Here is a 25,679-nt window from a genome sequence, read left to right on the forward strand (position 1 = left end):
TTATTTTTTAGTATTTATCTTCAGGAAGTCACCGAAGGCAACCATATTATGTTATCATAACGATAGAATTTGGCATTAAGATAGTAACTATACTGTGCATTTACACAGTGGCCATATTTATCACTGTAAACACACAAACACAACATTATCATCATACCAGACATGGTAAAACGGTCATACCCAGTCACTAGATTATTCTGAAAGGATATTCGAGTGTCATCGAGCATCAGAATGTTATGGGACTACTATACAGGAGTTATTATTACGGTTCATGGATAGCAAAATTTAGCGTTTTTTTTTAAACCGTGATGGTAAAACATGAACACCTTTATGAATGTGTTAAAATATATGCTTGTTCGTTGTAAAAATGCATAATAATTACAAAAAATACTAATTTGTGCATCTCCTTACTTCCGTGTGCAGCTATGTTGCTGTTTTAGCTCGTGTATTCTGAGAAATTTTCATACCCCTTGGTTTCGAGTGAGGTCCTGAAAAATCTAAGTTTCAATGGCTAAGTTTTTAGCCCTTCTCCTTAGCCCTACGCCTTCAAGCTAACGAGAATTGTGACACGGCTACTCCTTCACGTGAACGTGCAAAACAAGGGGTAGGAGTAAGGGGATGGGCTAAGGGGTAGAATTGGGATTGGGCCTTTATATAACTTTTTAAAAAGTTGAAACCTGATTACCTGATTAAAATAAGTCAAAGCAACAAAAAATATTTGTTGTCTAGACTTTTTGTCACAATTTCGTCATATACACTAGGACTATTCAATTAGTTTGTCATGGGGGCCAGTTTATAAAAAGCATTCCAAATGAAGGGCCGGAGAGATATGACTTGCAATAGGAGTGATGATACAACAGAATATAAAAGCCCATATGTTGTATTTTTGCTCCTTAAAACACCACGTTGGCTTTTTCTACATTAAAATGTTAATATATTGTATTTTGAAACGACATAACATCACAACATTGTACAATAGGCTTTTTTTTTACAAACATTCAAATGTTGTATTTTAAAGCACAACAAAAGCAGTGCATTGCTTAAGTAAGCTTCTTCTACATTCAGACACATTCATATGTTATGTTTTGAACTGCATAACAATTAGGGATGCAACGATTATATAGTCTGAAGAACAATCATGGTTTTACGGTTATCACGTCTAATGTAAATTTAAGCTTTATATTACGTATTTAAATGAACTGTTGTTATCATCTGCGTTCATACAAACATGATCATTTTAATAATTTGTAATAATTCGTCTACATATCTTTTGTTTGCATTGCACTGAAAGCCACGCACAACTTTCACCACTACAGCGTAAGATGTTTTCTACTCGTGCATCTGGAAGGCACGAGCGCATCGCTACGCTTGCACGCGCATATTGGCATATACTCTTACATTGGAAATAACGAACTTGCGTGTGGAAAAGACGTGACATGTAAATGGCCCGCTGCTATAGTTAATCCAGTGTGCGTGCGTGCGTATTAGCCTCAATGTACAAGCTCGGATCTTTAAACTAGCGCACAGGTGGCTTAACTTCATTTAGTTGCAGCAGTTTCGTTCCACGCAATAGAAACGTGGTGTTGAGAAGCCTTTACGATTAAGTGTCCAAACGTTTTCGGCTGCTCGCACCACTCGCTTAATGTCTCACGCTCTGCGCAGCCTTTAACTGCATCTCATGCTGTATTGAACAGATGCATGTCACTTCATAACTACAGCGGCTGTTTTTCGACTGAACTTTTTAATGTCTTGGTCACACTAATTGGAGGGCCGGAACAAATTGCCTCGCCACCAATTGGATAGTCCCGATATACACTAATATTACTTAAACCCCATCATTATACCTCTTTGCTGTCCTCTTGACTGTGTGCGTCTTCACTAACTGACGGCTGGCTGGACCCGCGGCGCTCCGACAGGCCTGTGCTCCACCAGTGCTCCCTCCACGAGCCTCCACCCAAACCGCTCTCAGACAGACGGCCCAGCTTGGGCACCACCCCGTCCAGACCCACATCTGAAACGGCCACCTCGCCCATCTCCTTCTTCACTCCGCCATGGTGGAAGTCCAGCAGCGGTGAACTGGAGGGCTTCTTCAGAGACTGGGTGATGGGGGTGTAGGGCAGCGTGGATAGCGGGGAGCCCAGGAGTTTGGAGCCCAGGAGCGAGAGGTCCGTCGGACCCATGGAACTGGCCTTCAAGACTGGCTCCAGTGCCACCTGCTGCGCCTCCATCTCCCTGCGAGCCTGCTCGAGGATGGAGCGAATGTTCTCGTCCGAGTTGCTGGAGGAGGACGGAGGCTGAGAGCTCTCGACTGTGGGAACACAAGATGAAACGTGAGCGGTCACAATCAGTTTTTACCAAACTGTCACTCAAACAGGGTAAAAGAAGAGAGAAATTACATTGCTTAGTCATCCTCATGGGTTTCAGATCTATGTTAGATTCTTCTGTGGAAGACAAAAGTATGATATCACAAGCTGTCAAGCATCATAAACACTGTTACATGGTAGAGACTATAGACAGACTGATCTTCATTTAATGGCCAATTATGGATTTTTATTATTACTTTTTGGTCAGAATAAATTGCTCGAGAGGTTTTACAGCTAGTATGACTATTGATCATGTTGAGTTATATTTAGTGTGAATTTACACTTGTACAGCAGGAAAAATAAGTATTGAACATGTCATGTTTTTTCCTGTGAATTATAATTTCTAAAGGAGCTGTTGACATGGAATTGAACCAGATTTTGGTAAAAACCCGAACAGTACATATGTAAAAATAAAACAAAACAAAGAATCTGAAAAATGGTGTAATAACAACAATGCAATAACACAATGAGAAAGAAGTGAACTACTGAAATGTATTTAACACTTTATATAAAAGTTATTTTTTTTAATGATAGCAGTTCAAAGACGCTTCTCATGTAGAAAATGAAGTCACATGCATTGCTCAGGTGTGATTCATTCCCAGACTTCAACAGAGTGTAAAAATCTTGATGCTTCTGTGGCTCTCGTCTATAAAATCTGAGCTTTATTTTGTATTTTCTATTGGATTCAGGTCAGGTGATTGACTGGGCCATTCCATAGCTTGATTTTCTTTCTCTGAAAGCATTTGAGAGTTTCCTCGGCTGTGTTTTGGATCATTGTCTTGCTGAAATGTCCACCCTGGTTTCATCTTCATCATTCTGGTAATGTAGATACTGGACTAAAGCAGCTAATATTCATTTACAATGACAAAGGGCAGAGGGTTGCCGAAGAACTACTGTGAGATTTGAGCTGCTGTCTGGGCATTTCATTTCATTTGATTACAAGAAACTTCATTTATAAACTATTTAGATTTGTTTTCTTTGCATATATGGATTTCTTTGGTTGCTTTTAACATCTCAGGTCAAAAGCACCTTCAGAAATATATTTTCTGAGAAAAATGTGACGTGTTCAATACTTTTTTCCAATCTTTATGTATGCCTGAAGCTTTTCACAATAATTCAGATATACATCATTATATTTTAGGACTAGGTATTTTTTTTTACCATATTTGATCTCCGCAAGGTTGATCAATAGCTGTCATGTATTTCTATAGCTCCTAAACAGGTTGATGTCTATGTGTTTTGCAATCTTCTGTACATAGTCACATGACTAAAAGTAGAATCGATTTTTTCTTTCTTATGAATGGACATAATTTTATTGAATTAAGATCAATGAAAACATTCTACAATTTCTACCAACAGGTTAGGACACTGATCTGATTTTATGATTAATCAATTAACCTTTAAGCTTCAAATCAATAAAGTTCAATAATCAATAAAATTAACTAAAATGCATGATCCAGATGTTTATTTGCTTCATCATGAGCTGAACTATCAGCAGTCATTTGAAATAAGAGGAAACAAAGCACTGCGCTATAATCACAATCCACACTAAGATGCTACATATATTAGCTTGCACAGGTAGTGAGTTAAGTACTATAATTACAAAATGCGAAGTAAAAACATAATGGTTCGACTTTAGCTTTGAATTAAAAATGCAAAAAATCACTAATGCAAATACTGCCTGTTGGTAACAGCAGGAATAATGGCGTTTCAATGGTAAACAAAGCAGCTGTGCTGGCTTTAAAATTCATTACACGCAAATAAATGGAAAAGAAAATACCATCTAAAACCTTATTCTGAAGACAATCAGTTCAATTCATAGTTGCCGTCATAAACTTCACACAACAATATTTGGGATTTTCTTCAGCATTTCAAGCATTGAAAACAGTGAGCTGCTCTGTCTGTAACATTCATGTTTCTGCCGATAATCTTTTATACTGTAGGTCAAAATCAACAGATGCATATTCAAGTATACTGCAAGTATAGTACATAAAGTATATTTGTATACCAAAAAGTAGAATACAATTGTTCTAAATGCATAGACGTTACATGGAAGTCTGGAACAGAGATTGGCTGCACTTTAGTTTGAGTAGTAACTCCCACTATTAACTACTGGCTTTACTTACCTGCTTATTATTACGATATTATTATTACTACGATATTACGATATGCGGTTTATTAGTATTTGTAAAAAATGATCTTATTCTACATCCCTAACCCTAACCAAACCTAAATCCAGTCTTAGTTAATAGTTTATTAATAGCAAAAAGTATACCTTAAAATAAAGTGTGACAAAACATTTCATTTCTGGGCTGTTTTGAAATAATTTCTATTGAATTAAAGCAATTTTACTTTGCTTTCTTTGTGTTAATGCAAGCAAACATGATTATTGAGGACTGTGAAGGAACAGCTGTTACACCATATACAAATTTTTAGCGATAAGCGGTACATTTTGCTTAATCATTTTATCGGTTAAACAAATTTACTGACTTTAGAATTTCCCCTTAGCAAATATAACCGGTTCCTCATATTTTGATGGTCTAACTAAACTTGCAAAACAAAAACAAAAAAAAACATCACTTTTAGCTATGACTGCACTATTACAGAATGGAAAATAGCAGCATGAACATTTTTCAAAATATCTTCTTTTCTGTTCCACAGAAGAATAAACATCATACAGATCTGGAACCAACAGAGGATCAATAAATGATCAAATTTGGGTTGAAACATTCCTTTAAAGGATGCTAGGAAGATATTGCTGCCCTACTCAGCGATATAAAAAAATACATTTAACATTTAACGTGACATAACGTAGCGAAAATCCTCTCCGCGAACAGCAGCTAAACAAAAACGTCTGCTTTCGACTGACTTAAATCATAAAAGATTTCCCGGCGCATGTACGTACACAGGGTTTTTCATTGATGTATATATATAAAACATACATCGGTCATAAATCCCCATGACTCAGACTGATTTATGACAGTGAGAAGTTCATTGGAAGCAGTAGCGCTCTTCAAATCTGGGTTGGGGTGGGGTGGGGAGGAAGAAACTTTTAACAGACAGCACAAAACCTCACCAAGTCTTAGACTGTGTGCATATATTTGGAAATAGCTGCCCGAGCCTCTGTGGTAACCTGATCGCCGATGCCTCTCCCCCACGCCGTCTGCAGTGGCAGGTGGGGAAGAGACAGTTAGTTTAATTCCAGAACACAAGCTTGGACAGGAAAAGGTAAAGGAGGGAATTTTAAACAATCAAAACAGGGGGGTTATGACTCTGTATGTTACTCACTTGTAGTGTTAGACAGTACTTGTGCAAAATCTGCACTGCAATTACATTTTTAGCTTACATATATGACACTGAAGGAAACATCCGTTAATTAAGCTTTCTTTTGAATCGTATTTTAAGACCTTGATCTCTTTTCTGACAACCTTTGATGTTGAAAAGTTTAACAAAGGGACTTTTATTGGCATTGTTAGTAGTTTGAGATGATATACTGCATTGGTTGGTGATGTGAAGTGCTGTAAATTCATTCTGCCAGTATATCTGTTACTGTACGGACTTGTTTCTTCATTTATTATTTTTTATATACAACATATTTTTTTCTGACCAACATAAATGTCAATAAAGGTCATTCTGTGAACTGTATGTTCAATTTTCAGCATCTAAAGTTGTCAGAACAAAGATTATAATCTCATCATGCAATTCAAAAGAGTAACAAATAAAACACACATCTGAAACATGAGCAATGGGCATATGTTAATTAACGGATTTTTTTTTCTACAGTTTACTGTTCAAAATGTTGATGTTGGTAAGACTTTAACAACTCTCATGCTCACCAAGGCTGAATTTACTTGATCAAATATACAGTATAAATAGTAATAGTAATACAATATTCTATTTTGATGCATATAAAATGTTATTTATTGCCAAAATGGCAATTTCTGATAACATGATCCTTCAGAAAGTGTTCTAATAAGTTAAATTGGTGTTTAATCAAAATGTTATTATTATTATTAATGTTGAAAACCTTACTTTTAAGTTAAAATGTGCATTTTTCTAAATAACTTTTTTTTTACAATGTTTGAAGCAGCAGAGTAGCCCAAAGAAGGACTCACTGCCAAAGTTGGCCCATTGTAACCTTTGATTTGGCCCACCATCCCAACCCATTAATCCACACATAGGTCAAAATCAGATGCACATTCAAGTATACTGCAAGTACAGTACATAAAGTATATTTGTATACCAAAACGTCGTATAAAATTGTTCCAAATGCATTTGCTGCACTTTAGTTTACATAGCAATTCCCACTATTAACTACTGGTTTTACTAACCTGCCTATTATTAAAATATTAACTGTTTAGTATTTATAAAGAATGATCTTATCCTACAGCCCTAACCAAACACCTAAACACAACTACTTCCTTCATAACTATTAATAAGCAGCAAATGTATTTAAAATGTTATTTATTACTGAAATGGCAGTTTTTGATCACATGATCCTTCAGAAAATTTTCTAATAAGCTAAACTGGTGTTTAATAAATATTGTACTACTATTATTATCAATGTTGAAAACCTTATATTTAAGTGAAAATGTGCATTTTTCAGACTTTATTAAAATAAATACAATCTTTAACATGTTTAAAGCAGAGATGCCCAAAGTAGGGCCCGCGGGGTGAAGTTGGCCCATTTTAACCTTTGATTTGGCCCACTATCCCATCACAGACGAGAACGATGGAGAGGGTTTGTGTGTTTTATTGCTGAGATACCAAAAAAAGCTAATCAAAATTAAACGCTTCAATGAAATGTTGTAAATTCATTCATTCATTCATTTTCCTTTGGCTTAGTCCCTTTATTCATCAGAGGTCGCCACAGCGGAATGAACCGCCAATTTATCCAGCATATGTTTTACACAGTGGATGCAACCCAGTACTGGGAAACACCCATACACACTCATTCACACACATACTGTGTTAATACTACGCCAAATTGAGTTTACAGTGCATGTCTTTGGACTGTGGGGGAAACAGAGCACAGAGAGAACATGCCAAGTCCACACAGAAATGCCAACTGACCCAGCTCGAACCAGTGACCTTCTTGCTGTAAGCCGACAGTGCTAACCACTGAGCCACCGTGTCACCCAAATGTTGTAAATGAATCTGATTTTTAAAAATGTAAATACTGTCCCTCGACGGACAGAGGACTATACAGAAGACATCAGTGAACTAGTGTAACTCCATTCTGTTATAAATGAGATTGTTTTTACTGTAGTAAGTTCATTATAAAATGTAATATATATATATATATATATATATATATATATATATATATATATATACTGTAATAGTTATTATATAGCAAAGTATTCTAGTTATCTTTAAATTTCATTAAATAAATTTGTAAATTACCCATGGCAACTATATTTAAATCCGGCCCACTAGCCTCAATCAACTTTGGTTTTCGGCCCTTCATAAGGAAAAGGTTGGGCACCACTGGTTTAAAGGAACATCTATAAATGTCACTTTGATCAAGTTAATGCATCCATTATTTTAAAAAATAATGTTCTGACCCCAAACTTTTTGAACAGTGTACTGAGTTAGTATGACAATGCCAAATCAACTCTTCAACATAAAACATATCATCTCATTTAGAAACAGAAAAAAAATGATGGTGTTTAGATGGCAAGCGTGAGTCCTATCCTATAGAAAGTGATTAAATTGTGAGGAAGTGGGAAAACGCATGCGAATACCTCGGACCTGGACTCCCTGTTGGGCAGAAACGGACTCACCTGCTTTCTGCACTTGTAACTCTCTCTTGGCCTGCTCTAAGATGGACTTGATGGCTTCATCGGAGCCGGTTTCAGGTGTGCGGATCCGTGTGGTGATGTTACCTGCGAACATATGAGAAAGCTGTGAGTGACGTCAAGCGTAACCAAATCCAGATCTGTTTTGTTCTGAAATGAAGCATATGATCTTTAGGGTGTGCTCACAATTGTTGATGAGAAACAAAAAAATGACTGTGATGATGTATTTTTTGCAATGAATATTACTAAGCATTTAAAACAATGTTGGATGTTGGGATAAGCATGCTCAACGTACAGTTGAAGGCAAAATTATTAGCCCTCATGTGAAATTTATATTCTTTTAAAAATAGATTAGAATAAAGATTTTAGAAAAGAATAAAGCAGAGTTAGAATTAGAATAATCGCATCCAAAATAAAAGTTTGCTTTGACATAAGATATATGTGCGTATTAAATAGACTGTAAAAAATCTCATGACAAAAAGTAGACAACAAATATTCTTATGTTACCTTAACTTATTTTAATAAGTTCACCAAAAAAATTTACTTAATATTTTTAGTCAGTTTGATTGATGTCAGCTGAGATGACTAGGAAAATTAATTTGATTCAACTAAAAAGTTTTAAGCAGCAAGAATTTTTATATTTACACAAATACATAAAGCAAAACTTAAATAGTTTATATATATATATATATATATATATATATATATATATATATATATATATATATATATATATATATATTTGTTTTCTTTTCGACTTAGTCCCTTTATTAATCTGGTGTCGCCACAGCGGAACGAACCGCAAACTTATCCAGCATATGTTTTTTACGTAGCGGATGCCCTTCTAGCCGCAACCCATGACTGGGAAACATCCATACACACTCATTCACACACACGCTCAGACACTACTGTCAATTTTAGCATACCCAATTCACCTATAGCGCATGTCTTTGGACTTGTGGGGGAAACTGGATCACCCGTACGAAACCCATGCGAATGCGGGGAGATTTTTGCTATTTCAGCAGAGAATTTTGTAAAACAATCAGTGGATTTATGCAGAATTTTAGGAGTATCATAACTAAAAACTTTATAGATGAAATTAAAAAGTAATACTATTTAAACTTTATTTAATGTTTACAATGCAAATCCAATTAGATTCACTTATTTGGTAAACAAAGCAAGTCTCTCATATAATATATCAACTAAAAGACAGAAAATATTACTCGTATGAATAAATCATATGAATGTTTTTATATTACTGTTATAATATCCCAATAATATTAGTGAAATTAATTTGAAAACTGTATAAATATAAATTTACACACATTTACACAAGTAAATACATAGACTCAATAATGGGCTAAAAATCTGCAGAAATCTGTGGATTTCTGCGCGCGCAGATTCCATGTGGGTCTAGTTATAGCTCATTTTTAATAACTAATTTCTTTTATCTTTGCAATGAAGACATGATTAGTTTACTAGTTATTTAGCAAGATAGTTCAAATTCATTTTAAAGTCCAATTTAACGGCTTAACTAGGTTAATTAAGTTAAAGGGCAAATTAGGTTACTTGGGAATCTCATTAGAAAACTGTGTTGTGTAACTAGTGTAACTATTTGAAAAATATAATTTCTTAAGTGTGCTAATAATAATAATGACTTGAAAATAAATGTTATTTTTTGCTATTTTATTCCAGCCAAACTAATAGAAATAAGACTTTCTCAAAAAGAAAAAAAAATATTATAGGAATTAAAGAAAAAAAACTGTGAAAATGTCTCACTTGCTCACCTGGGAAATATTTTAAAATAACTCAAAGATTTTGCCTTCAACTGTGTGTGCTCAAGTGTTCAGTGTTGGAGAAATTTCTTTTAAAAGTATTGCATTATAACGTGAAGAGCTTATTAAACGTGTAAAGGAGTCAAACCAACACCAAGATTTTTTTTGTTACACAAACGAAGATCAGTATTGAACTACAATAGGCAACATTGCATTGTAGCATTGGGCATTCAGTTCTTTTGGGGATTGTTTTTGGTTAGTTTTAAAAGTCTTTTGACTAAGTGGGTTTCATATTTCATAACTAAACCATTTCAACTAAATCTGCCAAGTGAGAACACCCCTAAAACACATTTTGTTTGATAACACTTTACAATAAGGTTGTATTAGTTAATGTATATTATAAAATAACTCAAATGTCACAGATTTTGGTTTAAATGTGTGTGCGCAAGTGATCAATGTTGGGGAAATTTCTTATAAAAGAATTGCATTATCACGCGAAGAGCTTATTAAATCAGATTATTTTGTCACACACAAATACACACGAAGATCAGTATTGAACTCCAATGGACAACACTGCATTGTACGCTTGAGCATTCGGTTCTTTTAGTGGCTGTTTTTAGTTCGTTTTAAAGTCTTTTGTCTAAGTTAAATTCATTTTTTCATAACTAAACAATTTTAACCAAACCTGCCAAGTGAGAACACCCCTAAAAAGCATATTTTGTTTGATAACACTTCACAATAAGGTTGTATTAGTTAATGTTTATCTGTTTATCATGAAATAATAAAATAATTCACAGATTTTTGCTATGAAATGTGTGTGTGCAAGTTAACAGTGTTGGGGAAATTTCTTTTAAAAGTATTGCATTATTACGCGAAGAGCTTATTAAACGTGTAAAGGAGTCAAACCAACATCAGTATTTTTTTGTCACACACAAACACACACACACACACACACACACACACAAGGATCAGTATTAAACTAAAAGGGTAACACTGCATTGTGGAATTGAGCATTCAGTTCTTTTTGGGATTTTATTCGATTAGTTTTTAAAGTCTTTTGTCTAAGTTGGATTCATATTTCATAACTAAACAATTTCAACCAAACCTGCCAAGTGTGAACACCCCCAAAAACATAGCTTTTATTGGTAACACTTTACAATAAGGTTGTATTAGTTAACTACATGAACAAACAATGTAGACTACGTTTATTACAGCATTTATTCATGTTTGTTAACCTTAGTGAATGGAAATACAGTTGTTCATTGTTAGTTAAGCATGAATTTGACTGTTAATAAGGCATTAGTAAACATTAAAGCATGATTAATAAATGCTCTACAAGTATCGTTCATACTTAGTTCATGTTAGTAAATACATTAACATTAAATCTTATTGTAAAGTGTGACTTTTTTAGCATTACTATTTCAACATGACAAAGCAAGCACTGAAATGCAAACGCAAGCTAATGCTATTCTCAAAAACGTATTCATTTTATGCAACCAAACTCAAAATCCAAAAAGCCATTCGCAATCATTGGCTTGTCTGTAATAATAATAAGACTGTGTGTATCAGCACCTGCACTGCCGGCGGCTACAGCAGCACTTCCTGTGCAACGACTCAAACTGTTTCCTGTCCTCCACTAGTCCACACAACAAAGAGCCGGCGTGAATTTGGCCAAAGTCCATGAGAAACAACAGAGCTCAGTGTGGAAGTATCATCAGACGGGTCGGTGCAATAATAATAAATATGCAGAGAAAAGGAAAAAGTGGCAGAGGAGAAAGCGCTCGATGAGCAGTGGACAGCAGGGCAAGGTCAGAATCACTGGTGTGTGAGGAGAGCAGCTGGACGTGTGTGTGTGAGGTGGAAGTAATGCTCTCTCGCCCTCTCTCTCTCTCTTACACACACACACAGCCACCCACAGCGCCGCCCTGGGGGAGACTCAACCACCAGTTGTAATGTGGTGGCACTGTGGATCTGCCTGAAGAATTCTGCCACACACACACACGCACGCACATTTATACACACAAGCTGACCACCAAATAACAGGACAGGCTTCTCGAAAGACCTCCGTGATTGAAAGTAGTTAGAGTTTGAAACTAATGTCTAAAGTCAAAGGTGTAGCATTTATTGTAAACAGCCGCCTCCTGATTGGATCGCAGCTTGTTTTTTTTAGTCCTGTCTGTCTGTCGGTCTCGCTCACTTGTTTCGCAACAGATTCCAGGCCAGAGAATTGAGAAGAAACAGACCAGCACAACAAAAACACACAGACACAGCGGATCTGACACTCCAGAAAGCCATAACACGAGATGGGGAAGGCGTGAGAGACAGACCTGGCCGCGTGGAGCCTTCAGAGCCGCTTCTTCGCTTCGGAACATCCTGAAACACTCTGTTCAGGTTCTGGCCTGGGTTCTCTGTTGGAAAACAAGTGGCGGAAGATAGAAATAAAAAGTAAGACCAAGCCCTAAACGGCAATGCTGGCAATTTGTCCAATCAACTTCCAGAGCTCAACAGTAAGAATGATCAGAGTGTGAGAGATTTGTTTTTTAAGGCCTGTTCCATCAGCATCACTGCATCTTACATTTGCTGACGTGGAATTGCTTGGTATTTTGTCCTGATTTAGATCATAGTCACTATGAAAATGGTATTCAGCTAATATTAGCTAATTAGAAAATTTGTCTACATCAGTAAAGTGTCAGAATCATCGGAAAACTTTTGTAGCTTATGCAGTCTTAAGACTTTATATGTACTGTACTTTATATGAATATATGCATGTCTGTATGTATTTATTAATAATAAATATACACGGTACACACACACATAGTCAAAACAAACTTTCAGTTTGAATGCGATTATTTGTAATAATAGTTAAATAAAATAAATAAAAATATTTAAAGCTCATTTATAACAACTAATTTCCTTTGTCTTTGCCATAAAGGCATTATATTTTACTGGTTATTTAACAATATATTCAATTGAAAGTGCAATTTAAAGGCTTACTAGGTTGATTATGGTAATTAAGTTCATTAGGAAAGTCACTGGACAATATTTGTTGTGCAACCAATCGAAAAATGTATCCTTTTTAAGTGGGCTACTAACAATGACGTTGAAAACTGTATTTAGCTAATATTAGCTATTCAAGCATATTTGTCTACATCAGTCAAGTGTCAGTGTCATCGGCAAACTTTTGCTGCTTATGCAGTCTTAAACAAAACTTTATATATACTTTTTTTTATAAATATATGCATGTGTGTGTGTATTTATATATAAATAATAAATATACACGATACACACACACACATACAGTCAAAACAAACTTTCAGTTTGAATGCGATTCTTCGTAATAATAGCACTAATTAGTAAACATATTAGTTATAGCTCATTTCTAATAACTAATTTCTTTCGCCTTTGCCATGAAGACATGATCTTTTACTAGTTATTTAACAAGATATTCAGTTTAAAGGCTTTACTAGGTTAATTATGTTAATTAGGCAAATTAGATTAATTGGGAAAGTCACTGGACAACAATACTTTGCTGTGTAACCAATTGAAAAATATATCCTTTTTAAGTGGGCTACTAATATTGACGTGGAAAACAGTATTTAGCTAATATTAGCTAATTTAACATATTTGTCTAAATCAGTCAAGTGTCAGTTTCATCGGAAAACTTTTGCAGCTTATGCAGTCTTAAGACTTTATTTGTACTTCATAAAATTATATGCATGCATGTGTATAAACAAACTTTCATTTTGAATGCAATTATTCATGATTATAGCACTAATTAGTAAACATAATAGTTATTAGTTTTAGCTTTTTTCTAATAACTGATTTCCTTCATCTTTGCCATGAAGACATGATCTTTAACTAGTTATTAAGCAAGATAGCTTAACTAGATATTCATTTTAAAGTGCAATTTCATCGCTTAACTAGGTTAATTATGTTAATTAGGCAAATTAGGTTCATTGGGAAAGTCACAGGACAACAGTGCTTTGTTGAGTAACCAATCAAAAAATTAAGTGGGCTAATAATAATGACATGAAAATGGTATTAGCTAATATTAGCTAATTAAGCATATTTGTCAAGTGTCAGTATAATTGGAAAACTTACGCAGCTTACGCAGTCAACAAAATTGTGCATGAATTCATAACTTTCACCGTTGCAATGTATTTTGATGATTTGCAACAAATTGAAAAAAACCTAATATGATTTTCTCTTTTTTCCTTTGGAATATAATACTTCAGAAACATTTAGCTAAATATATTTTCATATATTCCATTTTATATATGAATTTGTTTCCGCTTTAAAAAAAGATGCGAATTAAAAATAAAAGCATGAGAAACTTCCAAATAATTTACCATGGGCTAGACTTATTTGCATCCAGTAAAAAAACAAACAAACTTAAAATATAAAACTATAATCTAAAATAAACTTATATTATAATCACAAAATACAAATTTGACAAAATAGTTTTCATTTACCACTTAAAAAATATTAATAATAACATTTATTTGTAAAATGTTAATTTAATGATAACGTTAATGATAATATCAAAAATAGCATACTCCTGTAAACAGGCAAAATAAGGCAAACCTAATCACTGGCACATTATTTGGGAATGTCCAGTAATAAAATAATTTTGGGCAGAAGTACATGGAGTAATAGAAAACATATTTAATATTACACTACTCTTTCAAATAATGGTTATTTATTTTGGATGCTCTGATATCCAAATAAGTAAATTTGAAAAATACTTACTTGATAGTTTAATAATCACAGCCAAAAAAAGCAATTACACACACTGGTTGATTTCTGAATCCCCAACAACCCAAGAATGGCTAGAAATAGTATATGATATTTACAGTTAAAATCATTAAACCCCTTTGAAATTTGTTTCTTTTTTTAAATATTTCCCAAATGATGTTTAACAGAGCAATGAAATTTTTACAGTATGCCTGATAATATTATTCCTTCTTCTCCAGAAGAAATAATATTATCAGACATACTGTGAAAATTTCCTTGCTCTGTTAAACATCATTTGGGAAATATTTAAAAAAGAAAAAAATTCAAATGGGGGGCTAATAATTCTGGCTTTAAATGTAAATGACGAAGTTGAGCGAATAAATAAAGATTCTACCCTCTCTGACATATATTTAGTTACTGTATTGTTACTGTTATTTTCATATATTTTATTTTATGAAACTTTTGTTTTGTATTGTGTTCGGTTACTTTATAGTTTAGCACGTGGGAATAGTTTAAACGTTTAGCAATGGGAAATGTACACTCTCTTAAGTGAAATCATTGTACTGCATATATTGCTACAATAAATAAATACAAGAAATGATTTACATAATAAGAACTATGCAATACAAACCAAAAAATAAAATAGATTTAAAATAAATATACTAAAACATGAATAAAAATATTTTTTCTCTAGCATTTAAATTACACTGTAAAAAAACCTTATTGTTGAGCCCTGATCTTATTTCAGAATGTCTGCACAGTCAATTTTGAAAGCACTTAGCAAATACTAATCCAAAGTAATACCTCAACATGGACGGATGCATGTAAATATCCTTTGAGTGGTAGTTTGTTAAGCTTAAACACAAATCGACCTAGTCTGACCTCAAGGAAAGCCACCTGCGCCCTTGCAGAACTCGCTCGAGTGATTATTTCAACGTTAATGTGCTCCTTTAGCCCCGCTCTTTGAAGTGAATGAATGGGTTTTAAGGTTTTTACAAAAGTTCATACTCCCATGGGAGACCACAAGCCGACGCTATGGAGGCAGACAGCCAGACCAGACTCCCTTGAAGACGATCCAAACCGGTGTGCAGACGCACGGGCCGCACAGTCAGCCTTTTTTTCCCAGCTCCGTTTCAGAGCTACTGCCTCACAGCTAGACTGAACAAACGCAGACTCGGCTCAACACGGCTTCAAGGATTCGCAGCCAACTGCCCTCATATGCAAGTACTCTCGCTCACGCTGGGCTCGGCCTTGATTTGTTCGCTCTAGCTGTGAAGCGCAGACTTGAGGCAAAACATAACGCTCGCAAAACCTCTCTGAACTTCCTCTTCACCCGTAGGCTGAGACCAAAATGAAAGAAGGAGTAGACTGCCGAAGTTTAGCTCTAATCAACACGCCGCCTGTGCCAACCGAGCACTAATAGCGCTTCCGACTGAATCTAGTATCTCGTCTCCGTGGGGTTCATGTCATTATCTGAAAACGCACTATTTTGATAGGTTGTGTGCAGCATTTTGTTGTGGATGAAAGGGTTAGGGTTAGCTATAAGCTTATCGGGAGGGAAGCGTGGAAGCCTGTTTTTGCCTACAGCTAATAAGGAAATTTAGAACATCTCACAAGTACAACTTTGGTTTTTTTTTTGTAAATGAAATGCTATACTTCACAAATGCAACTTTAAACATTGATAATGTTTTTATATCTCACTGCTGAATAAGTTTCATAATGGCAGCCTGCAGTACAAATGGCATAAATCCTGGCATTGACTAATTAAAGGGTTAGGTCACACACAAATGAATATTCTGTCAATAATTACTCACCCTTGTGTAATTCCAATCCTCTGAGACCGTTGTTTATCTTCGGAACACAAATTATTTTAGATAAAATCCAAAAGTTCTCTTATCCTCCATAGTTCTTACCACAAACGAACCGCACCAAGAGGGAAAACGATTCAATTGAACTAAATAGGGCAGGTGTGAAAACACCCTTATTTTGTGTATGAACATGAAACACAGTGTCAAGGGATTGGAATGACACAAGGGTCAGTAATTGGAATTTTTGAGTGAACTAACTCCTTAATACATCACACATGCAAGCTTTTTTTATTCCTCAAATACAACTACTCAATTGCTTCTCAAATACATCTTCTCAATTACCTCTGATTGCAAAATCATACTTTACAAATTAGATTTTTACCCTAAAACATACATTTCTACCTTTGTAATACCTCTCAAACATTATTATATTTACACCACACAAAAATAATCTCATACCTTTTAATTGAGACTTAATACCTCAACAAACGTAACTTCGTAGCTCAAAACAAATGCCTCACGACTACAATGTTGCCTATAATTATACTTTTTTTAACTTAAAGGGCACCTATGATACAAATTATCTTTTGGAAGCTGTTTGGACAGAACTGTGAACGAACTGTGTGTAGCAATAGTGTGTCCACAGTCATACTGGGGTGATAGAAAGACACTAAGTCTTTATTTTTAATTTTCCTTATGTTAATATAGGATCCAAAACCCTCCAATTTTGTGGCCAACCACAATGTGACGAAGGAGCGCAATTTCACCACCCATCGGATTGATTGACAGCCGCATATTAACATGTCTCTGTAGTAATGCGTATAATCATATCAACAAGACAGGACGTGCGCAAAGCAAGATTAAAGGATCTGTTCAGCTCTCTGTGATCATCAGTCATCATCAAATGTGATCAAGAATGATTTTTAAAAGTTTAAAACATTTTAAAACAGTGCATGTGAGTAATGAATTACAGCGATTTTACCGTCTTTACTTCATCACCATAGCCGCATGTCAGCACAATTGTAAAATACGACGCTTCAATTTCGATTTGTGGACGTTAAATCAGGTTAATTTTGTACATTAACATAATGGATGTCAGTGGATATTACTGTGTGTCCTGTCACATTTGCATGAAAAAAACAGTGCGAAGTTAAACGCGCGCACTGTGTGTGTCTGTATGTGTAACGACATTGTGTGTGACTCATCGAAAGGCTTGAATTAACTCCACAACAAATACATCAAATCATTGGTAAAGTTCTAACTGTAGTATTTCTCACAAACGTTACGCAAGATCTGCTTCCTTCATGTCTGTCTGTTATCTGACGCAGCCGAGGCGGAGATTGAGGCACACACTGACAGGTATATGGGAACAGTGGGTGGGGAGAACTAGCATTAAAGGCACAGGCAACAAAAACAGCTACATTGTATTCAAAGCAGAAAATACCAATATTCTGAAAGGTTTATTAAATAATCTGATGGGTGTTTTGAGCTGAAACTTTACAGACGCATTCTGGAGACACAAAAGACGTCTCTTAAATCTTGAAAAGAGGTAAAATAGGTGCCCTTTAAACAATAACAATTTTGTATCTCATAATTATATGTGCACCTCACAAAAATCTGATGACTTCAAGCCTCCAAAAAAGCCCTGTATTACTTCACAACTGCACATAACTGTGATTCTCACAAACTTTATTAACTTTATATTTCTCATTTGCCAGATCAACTTACTTTAGTTCTTATTTTAAACTTTATCTCAATCACTTCACTGTTTTCTCAGCCAAAAACAAGCTTCCATACGGGGACCGCTGGCTCCCAGCCTCTCCTTTTACAGCATATATTAAATTATTACGTACCTGCTACGGCTCTTTAAAAGCAATGTGTGCTCCAAAGGTGAGATTACACCGAGATTAGTTAGTTTGCTTACACGTAAGAGAAATGGCCATGCTGTTACTGAGCACTACTTAACTGCATGCACAACCCTTGTAAATAGACGTGCTTTGGGAGACGATCTTGCAAAATAACACGGTTAATTCTCATCCTGGAGCTCTGTCACTGACCTCTCTGCCTGCCCTGGATGCTCCTCAGCGCCAGGATGTTCTGCTCATCGGACAGGAAGTGCTTCATCTTGTGGAACGGCTCTTTGCCACGGATGGTTAGCTTGCTCCAAGGTTTGGGCCGGGCCAGAATCTCGCTGACGGAGCCTTGGGAGAGACCCAGCACATAATGGCCGAACACGCGCTGGCCGATGTTGTGTTTGATCAGCTGCTCCTTGACCTGTCGGGCAATCTCCGCTGTATCCATTTCCTCGCCTTCCGACGTGCTGCCCGCGCCCTCTGATTGGCTGGGTGAGGGCGCCATGCCGTTAACCTCCGGGCTGCCTGCCGACTGGGGCGGCAGGGGGCTGGAGAGAGAGTTGGTGGTAGCGTAATGGGGCGGTCCGAACAGCACTGAACTGGGAGAGGGGTCCTGGAGGGCTTTGGTGTAGATGGTTTGCATGAGCTGCCTCTGAAGAAGAGAGTTGAGTGCCATTTTGCCAGCCAGCGGTGGGAACGTGGCGCCCACGCTGGCCATGCCGGGGGTGAAGAAGTCCGGCCCGATGCCTGTGGGGGAGAAAGGGTGGGTACCGTTGGCACTGGCAGCAGATTCGGAGGTAGCGGTGCCCGTCCTCATCAGCAGCTGAGGGGAGGGTGGAGGTGGAGACCCCTGGAGGGTGGTCGGGACCGGAGTGGCAGGAAGACGCTGAGGGTTTTCCACTGTAGTTTCTTTCAGTTTACGTCCCACTGCTCCTGGAGAACAAATAAATGATAGGTGTGGAGATTTAGAGTTATGCTAAAAAATATTGAGATTTTAAACAATGCTGGGTTGTTGTAACCCTATGTTGGGTTAAAATTGGACCAACACAACTGCTTAAATTGCACAAAAAGTGTCATTTAAAGGGATAAAAATGAAAATTCTGTCATCATTTAGACCTCTTGTTTTAGACCTTTAAGAGTTTCTTTAAAAGAAAATGGAAACCTGTAACCATTGAGTTCCATACTATTTGTTTTTCCTACCATGGACGTCAATGGTTAAAGGTTTTAATCTTTCTTCAAAATAAAACTGCACGATATTGAAAAACAAAATTGACATTGCGTCATTTTATTTTTTTTGCTATATATATTGAATAAAATTTTCACTAGATGGTTTAATAGCACTATTTTGGAAAGGAATCTTGAATTTAGACTGATTGGGGTGGTTTTGTAAGTATGTGAATCATGGATGAAAAATAATAAACAAATTGCAAGAAAAATAAATGCAACAGAGCAAGTTATGGTTTTCCAGAGAGTCAAACAGTACATAGGTACAGAAATTGATTTATGAAACGTAATATATAATGTAAAATAACACTGCATTACACTTCATTATATTAAAAATTCAGTTGAAAGTTACAAATGTTGTACTTTTCTGTGCCCCAATACTTTAAACTCTTTTGAAATGCCTTTAAAATACATGTAAACAATAACGTTTCACTCTGTTTTGTGACTTCACAAATCTTATGTATTCTGAATTGTGGTGCTGATCAACTATAATAATATAAACTCAAGATTACATATTCTGCGATATGACTACTGCAGATGCACACACTGTGATATCGATGCTAAAGCGATATATTATGCAGCCCTACTTCAAAATATTGGGAGTAGAAAGTAGAATAAAGGGAGTAAACAATGCATAAATGTACATTTTTGTGTGAACTGTACCTTTAAAAACCTTTAATTGAAAAATTTAACCCAATGATGGGTTTGTGCATATTCGATCCAATTTTGGATTACAAAAACTCAAAACCCATTTTTTTAAAGCAGTGAGGTGATTTTGCATCATCTTGAGGTAGTTATTTTGACTTACTGCACATTAAAATTGACTTTAACCGTTGTAAATTTTTTTTTTTTACTTTTACCCCACAGATATGCACAACTGAGTCCTATTATCTAGTAACAACTCTGAGACGTCATACCTCACAGTTGACTTCATAAATCAAAAATGACATTCACCTCACAATGAAAACTTTATTTCTCTTTAATTCACAATTTCATACCTTATAAATGCACATTTTATCCTAAATAATCAAACTGTAACTTCATACTTCAAAAATGCATCCTGCCTAATAACTGTAAATATATTGTACAAGATAAAATTATTAAACCACCTGTGAATTTTGAATTTTTTTAATGGAGCGAAGAAATTATCACTATATTTCATGTAACATTTTCTTATTTTTCAGTTTTTATTTTTGTTTTAAAACAGCTCTTTAGGTGAATATTATTAGCCTCCTTAGCTCTTATGTGATGTTGGGGATGTTTTCATCCACTCTGATTTTGAGCTTTAATTTGGCCATAACTTTCTCAGTGTTTCAGCAAATGGAATGATTTTTGGTGACAAATTTTATTTTGACACTTATTTAAGAATAAAAATAAACACACATATAAAAAATACATATTCAAAATACTTTGAATTAAAAAAAAGAAAATACACTCTGGGCAAATTGACTACCCTTTCACTATATTTGTGGCTGTTTTTGCCCCATTGACTTCCATTATAACTTGACTTCACATTTTTTGATTGCAAAGCCATAAGATCATACAGTATAATAATGCATTCTTTATTGTTGGTGGTTTTCCCTGTTGGGAAGAGATAAAATTAGTCATTTTTACTGTTGATCATCAGTTGCAGTGCAAAAAAGCTTAATGCCTGCCTTCTATATGGAGTATAGAGTGTGTAAGAATGTAAGAGAGACCTTAGCGCACGTATCTTGATATGTCTGAGATGATCAAAATAAGCATCTCATCTTTCAGAACATAGTAAACATAGTAAGTGTATTTATGCACACACTATAATCTGCTGTTTTACTCAATAGAACTCCATATAAAAGCCAGAACTGTGTTTGCACAGGCCTATCTAAAGAGTTAATCCTGCTAGTAAAAATTACACACTGTACGTCTTTCTAACAGGGAAAACCAGCAACAATCAAGACTCTATGATTATTAGTATTATGTAGTTTTCCTACTATAGAAGCCAATGGTTAGGTTTTCAGCTTTCTTCAATTTTTTTTTTTTTGTGATCAACACTAGAAAGAAACTCAAATAGGTCAACTGGGTAACTTATTGGATAACAACAGTTTGTTCTGTGTACTGTTGAAAATGTACTAGCCTTTCATTATTTTGGTGGCTGTTTTTGCCCCATTGACTTCCACTATAATGACTTTTTTTGATTGCAAAGCCATAAAATCATACAGTATAATCATGCATTCTTGATTGTTGGTGGTTTTCCCTCTTGGGAAGAGGTACACTTTGTGTTTTTTGCCCGTGATCAGTGCAAAAAAACTTTTGCCTTCTATATGGAGTATAGTGTGTGTAATAGCGTACGAGTGAGCTTTGCGCATTTATCTTGATACATCTGAGAAAATCAAAATAAGAAGCTCAGCTCTCAGAGCACAGTAAACATAGTAATTGTATTTATGCACACACACTATAACCATCAATTTTACTCCATAGAACTCCATATAAAAGCCAGAAATATGTTTGCACAGGCATCTAAAGGGTTAATCCTGCCAGTAAAAATTACGCATTGTACCTCTTCCTAGCAGGGAAAACCAGCAGCAATCAAGAACGCATGATTATTTGGTGTCATGGCTTTGCAATCAAAAAATGTCATTAAAATAGAAGTCAATGGGGTAAAAACAGCCACCAACATAACGAAAGGGTAGTCAATCTGAACAGTACACTTTTTTTTTTTCACATGGCTACAGAACAAACCGCTGTTATCCAATAACTTTCCTAGTTAACATATTAATCTAGTTAAGCCTTTAAACTGAACTTTAAGCTGAATACAATATCTTGCAAAATAACTAGTAAAATATTATGTTCTGTCATCAACTACTGTGCTTAAAAATGCTTGAATACAATCTCCCAGTTAAACAACACTTGGGAAATATTTTAAATATAATTAATTTCACACAAAGGCTAATATTTTTGACTTTAGCTCCTTAAAAAATACAAAAATAATAATAAAAAAGTGAAAAATAAGACTTTTTACCTCACTTTAAAGATGCCACTTCACACTCATAGCAATACCTACTGTACGTTTCCCAAAATTATTAAGGATTAATTTTCCAAACAACTCATTTATATTCAACATATCAATTAGATGTTCTTTCCTCAGACAACATTTGGTGCAGAAATGAAGCGCGCCAAACACTTGCTTTGTACGCTTGAAGGAAATCCATAGTGTGTATGTGTGTTCGAGCCACGGGCTGACGTTTAACACTGATCTCCTCTGAGGTCTCCAGACTAGCAGGCATGTCCAGAGATATCAGGCCAGGCAACTGTGCGTGGGCTACCTGCTCACGCTGTGGGGACTGTTCACTGCGAGGGCTTGTGGGTGTCAGTACGGTTATCCTTTTTGCCATGACAAAACACCTCTGCTGTGTGCGCTTCCGTAACAATACCCTCACTTTACACAATGGCATCAAAATCAATATCCAGCGCAACACAATTCTGTAGGCCGTCAGAGACAAATGCATGATTCTCTGTCATCTCCGTAAGCAGCGGATGCCAGGTTTAAAAACAAATGTAAGATTTGCGATAGGAAAGTCGCATTTAAAACGCAAATTTAATGTATGATCTCCATGGGGAAGTCCAGAGGTGTTCTGTAATGACATTTCCAACCTCACACACACATGATGAAAGGGCATTAAAAGGGAAATAAGGTCTAATTATCACATTGGTCTCCGCTAGCCGTTCAGGATTTATGCAAGCCCCAGGTGACCTGATCTCCTACAAGCCTAATATGTTGGGCGCCTCTAGAAAAGCATGAACTGACCTTAACAAAACACGGATGCCCGCAAAGCCAACTCATCACTATCAGGATGATCCGATACGATATTTATTCATTTCGTTTCTTGCGGCAAAATAGTTAAAAAAACAGCTGAAGTTCTGAAAGTTTTATTAGGTCACTGTGCATGTATTTTCGTGGGTGAAGTTTGGGTGGCAAACCTGTAACCATTGACTTCCATAGTATTTGTTTTTCCTATTATATAAGTCATTGATTAGGTTTTCAGCTTTCTTCAAAATATATTTATCCATATAAAATAACTAGTCTAAGACTTCATAACTCACAATCGACTTCATAAATCAAATGTTAATTTTACCTACAATATGATACAGCACGATACTATATATTCTTGCAATGAAATAAAAAAAATCTGAAGTTCTGAAAGTTTTGTTAGGTCACAGTGCGATTTCTGCTGATTTTACGTGGGTGAAGTTGGATTTTGAAAAAAAAGTCATGAATGGATAACCTTAGTTTGTGTGTGATTGGCTGGTTAATGTTTTTTTAGGAAAGCCTGGGCATTGTAAACTCACCAGTGAAGTCACTGTTGGCCATTCGTTTCAAAGCGCTCTCTGACAGCTGGTTATGGTCTTTCCCTGTCAGCAACATCTCCAGTGGCTTGGATGAGTTCTGAAGTGAATAATGGATGGGGAGTGGGGAAAAAAAATCATAGGAAGGAGAAATTAGGAAGGAAGTAAAAAAAGGAATGAGAGAAATGAAGGAAGAAAGGCATGGTAAGAGAAAGAAGGAAGAAGAGAAACAAATGTAAGATTTGAAAAAAAAGGAAACAAGACAGGGAAGGAGCATAATAGAGTGAAAGAAGGGAGGGATATGGCAGAAAGAAGCAAGGGAAGTTAGATGAAAGGAAAGCAGGTAAAAATGAACAAAATGAAACAGATGAAAGCAAGATAAAGAAAAAGAAAGAAAGAAAGAAATAAATAAAAAAAAGAAGGAAAGAAAGAGAAAAAACAGGGTAGAACAAATTTGAAATGAAAATAAGGAATTAAGGAAGTAAATGAGGAAGGAAGGAAAAGAGAAAACAGAAAGGAAGCATAAAAAAAACGGAAAATAAAGAAGAAAGAATAATGAAAGATTTAAAAGGAAAGCATAGAGATATTATATAAACGGAAGTGAGGAAATCAGGAAAGAGAATTGAAGGAAAAGTAAGAAAGAAAACAAGGAAATAAAATGAAATGAATGGAAAACAAATTGAAGGAACCAAAAAAAGAATAAAAAAGTCAAACAGGAAAAAGTGACGGGAAATGAAAGAAAGTGAATTAGGAAGAAAATGAAAGAACAAAAAACAATAATAGGAAGTAGTAAAAGAAAAGGAAGAAGCAAAACAAAGAAAGCAAAGGAAATAGAAAGTGAAGTAATTAGCGAGAGGTCGAAAATAAAGAAAGCAAAAGAGAAAGGATAAAAACGTGAACAATGAAGCAAACAAAAAAAAACCAAGTGATATAAAAGCAGCAAAAACAACAGGAAAGTTACAGGAAGCAAAAAAAAAAGGATATATATCGAATAAAGAAATCGAGGAAGAAACAAAAGAAAGAAATTAAAGGAAATAGAGTGAGGTTGAAAAGAAAGCAAAGAAGAAAGGATAAAAAAGTGAACAATAAAGCAAACAAAAAGAGAAAAGAGTGATATAAAAGGAGGACAAACAACAGGAAAGTCACAGGATACGAAAAAAAAAGGAAATATCGAATAAAGAAATCGAGGAAGAAACAAAACAAAGAAAGTAAAGGAAATAGAGAGGTTGAAAGCAAAAAAGAAAGGTAAAAAGTGAACAAAGAAACAAACAAAAAGAGGAAAGAGTGAAATAAAAGCAGCACAAACAACAGGAAAGTTACAATAAGCAATAAATAGGAGGAAATATTAAATCAAGAAATCAAGAAAATAACAAAACAAAGAAATTAAAGGAAATGGATAGAGGTCAAAAAGGAAGAAAGCAAAGGAGAAAGTGAACAATGAAGCAAACAAAACAAGAAAAGAGTGATGCAAAAGCAGCACAAACAACAGGAAAGTTACAGGAAGCAAAAAAGGAAGAAGTATCGAATAAAGAAATCAAGAAAATAACAAAACAAAGAAAGTAAAGGAAACAGAGAGTCGAAAGCAAAAGAGAAAGGAAAGAAGTGAACAAGGAAGCAAACAAAAAAAGGAAAGAGTGAAATAAAAGCAGCACAAACAACAGGAAAGTTACAGGAAGCAAAAAAAGGAAGAAATATCAAATTAAGAAACCAAAGAAAGTAAAGGAAATACAGAGAGGTCGAAAAGGAAGAAAGCAAAGGAGAAAGGAAAAAAATGAACAATGAAGCAAACAAAAAGTTAAAC

General features: G+C 35.3%; 1 protein-coding gene across 6 annotated transcripts in view; it reads right to left on the bottom strand.

Moving 5' to 3' along the window:
* Positions 1–25,679, bottom strand: part of cux1a (cut-like homeobox 1a) — a 250,599-nt gene that overhangs the window by 42,753 nt on the left and 182,167 nt on the right. For 2 of the 6 annotated variants that reach the window (XM_056467309.1, XM_056467308.1), the window contains exons 14-20: positions 23,882–23,978; positions 18,539–19,267; positions 12,267–12,347; positions 8,150–8,251; positions 5,440–5,526; positions 2,397–2,441; positions 1,845–2,308 (exon numbers count right to left, since the gene is read on the bottom strand). In XM_056467309.1, coding sequence (XP_056323284.1) covers positions 1,845–2,308; positions 2,397–2,441; positions 5,440–5,526; positions 8,150–8,251; positions 12,267–12,347; positions 18,539–19,267; positions 23,882–23,978 — 1,605 coding nt within the window. The remainder of the gene's footprint in view (positions 1–1,844; positions 2,309–2,396; positions 2,442–5,439; positions 5,527–8,149; positions 8,252–12,266; positions 12,348–18,538; positions 19,268–23,881; positions 23,979–25,679) is intronic. The other 4 variants (XM_056467313.1, XM_056467310.1, XM_056467311.1 and 1 more) reach the window with 4 other exon arrangements.

This window comes from Danio aesculapii, chromosome 10, assembly GCF_903798145.1.
Source record: "Danio aesculapii chromosome 10, fDanAes4.1, whole genome shotgun sequence".
Taxonomy (NCBI): Eukaryota; Metazoa; Chordata; class Actinopteri; order Cypriniformes; family Danionidae; genus Danio; species Danio aesculapii.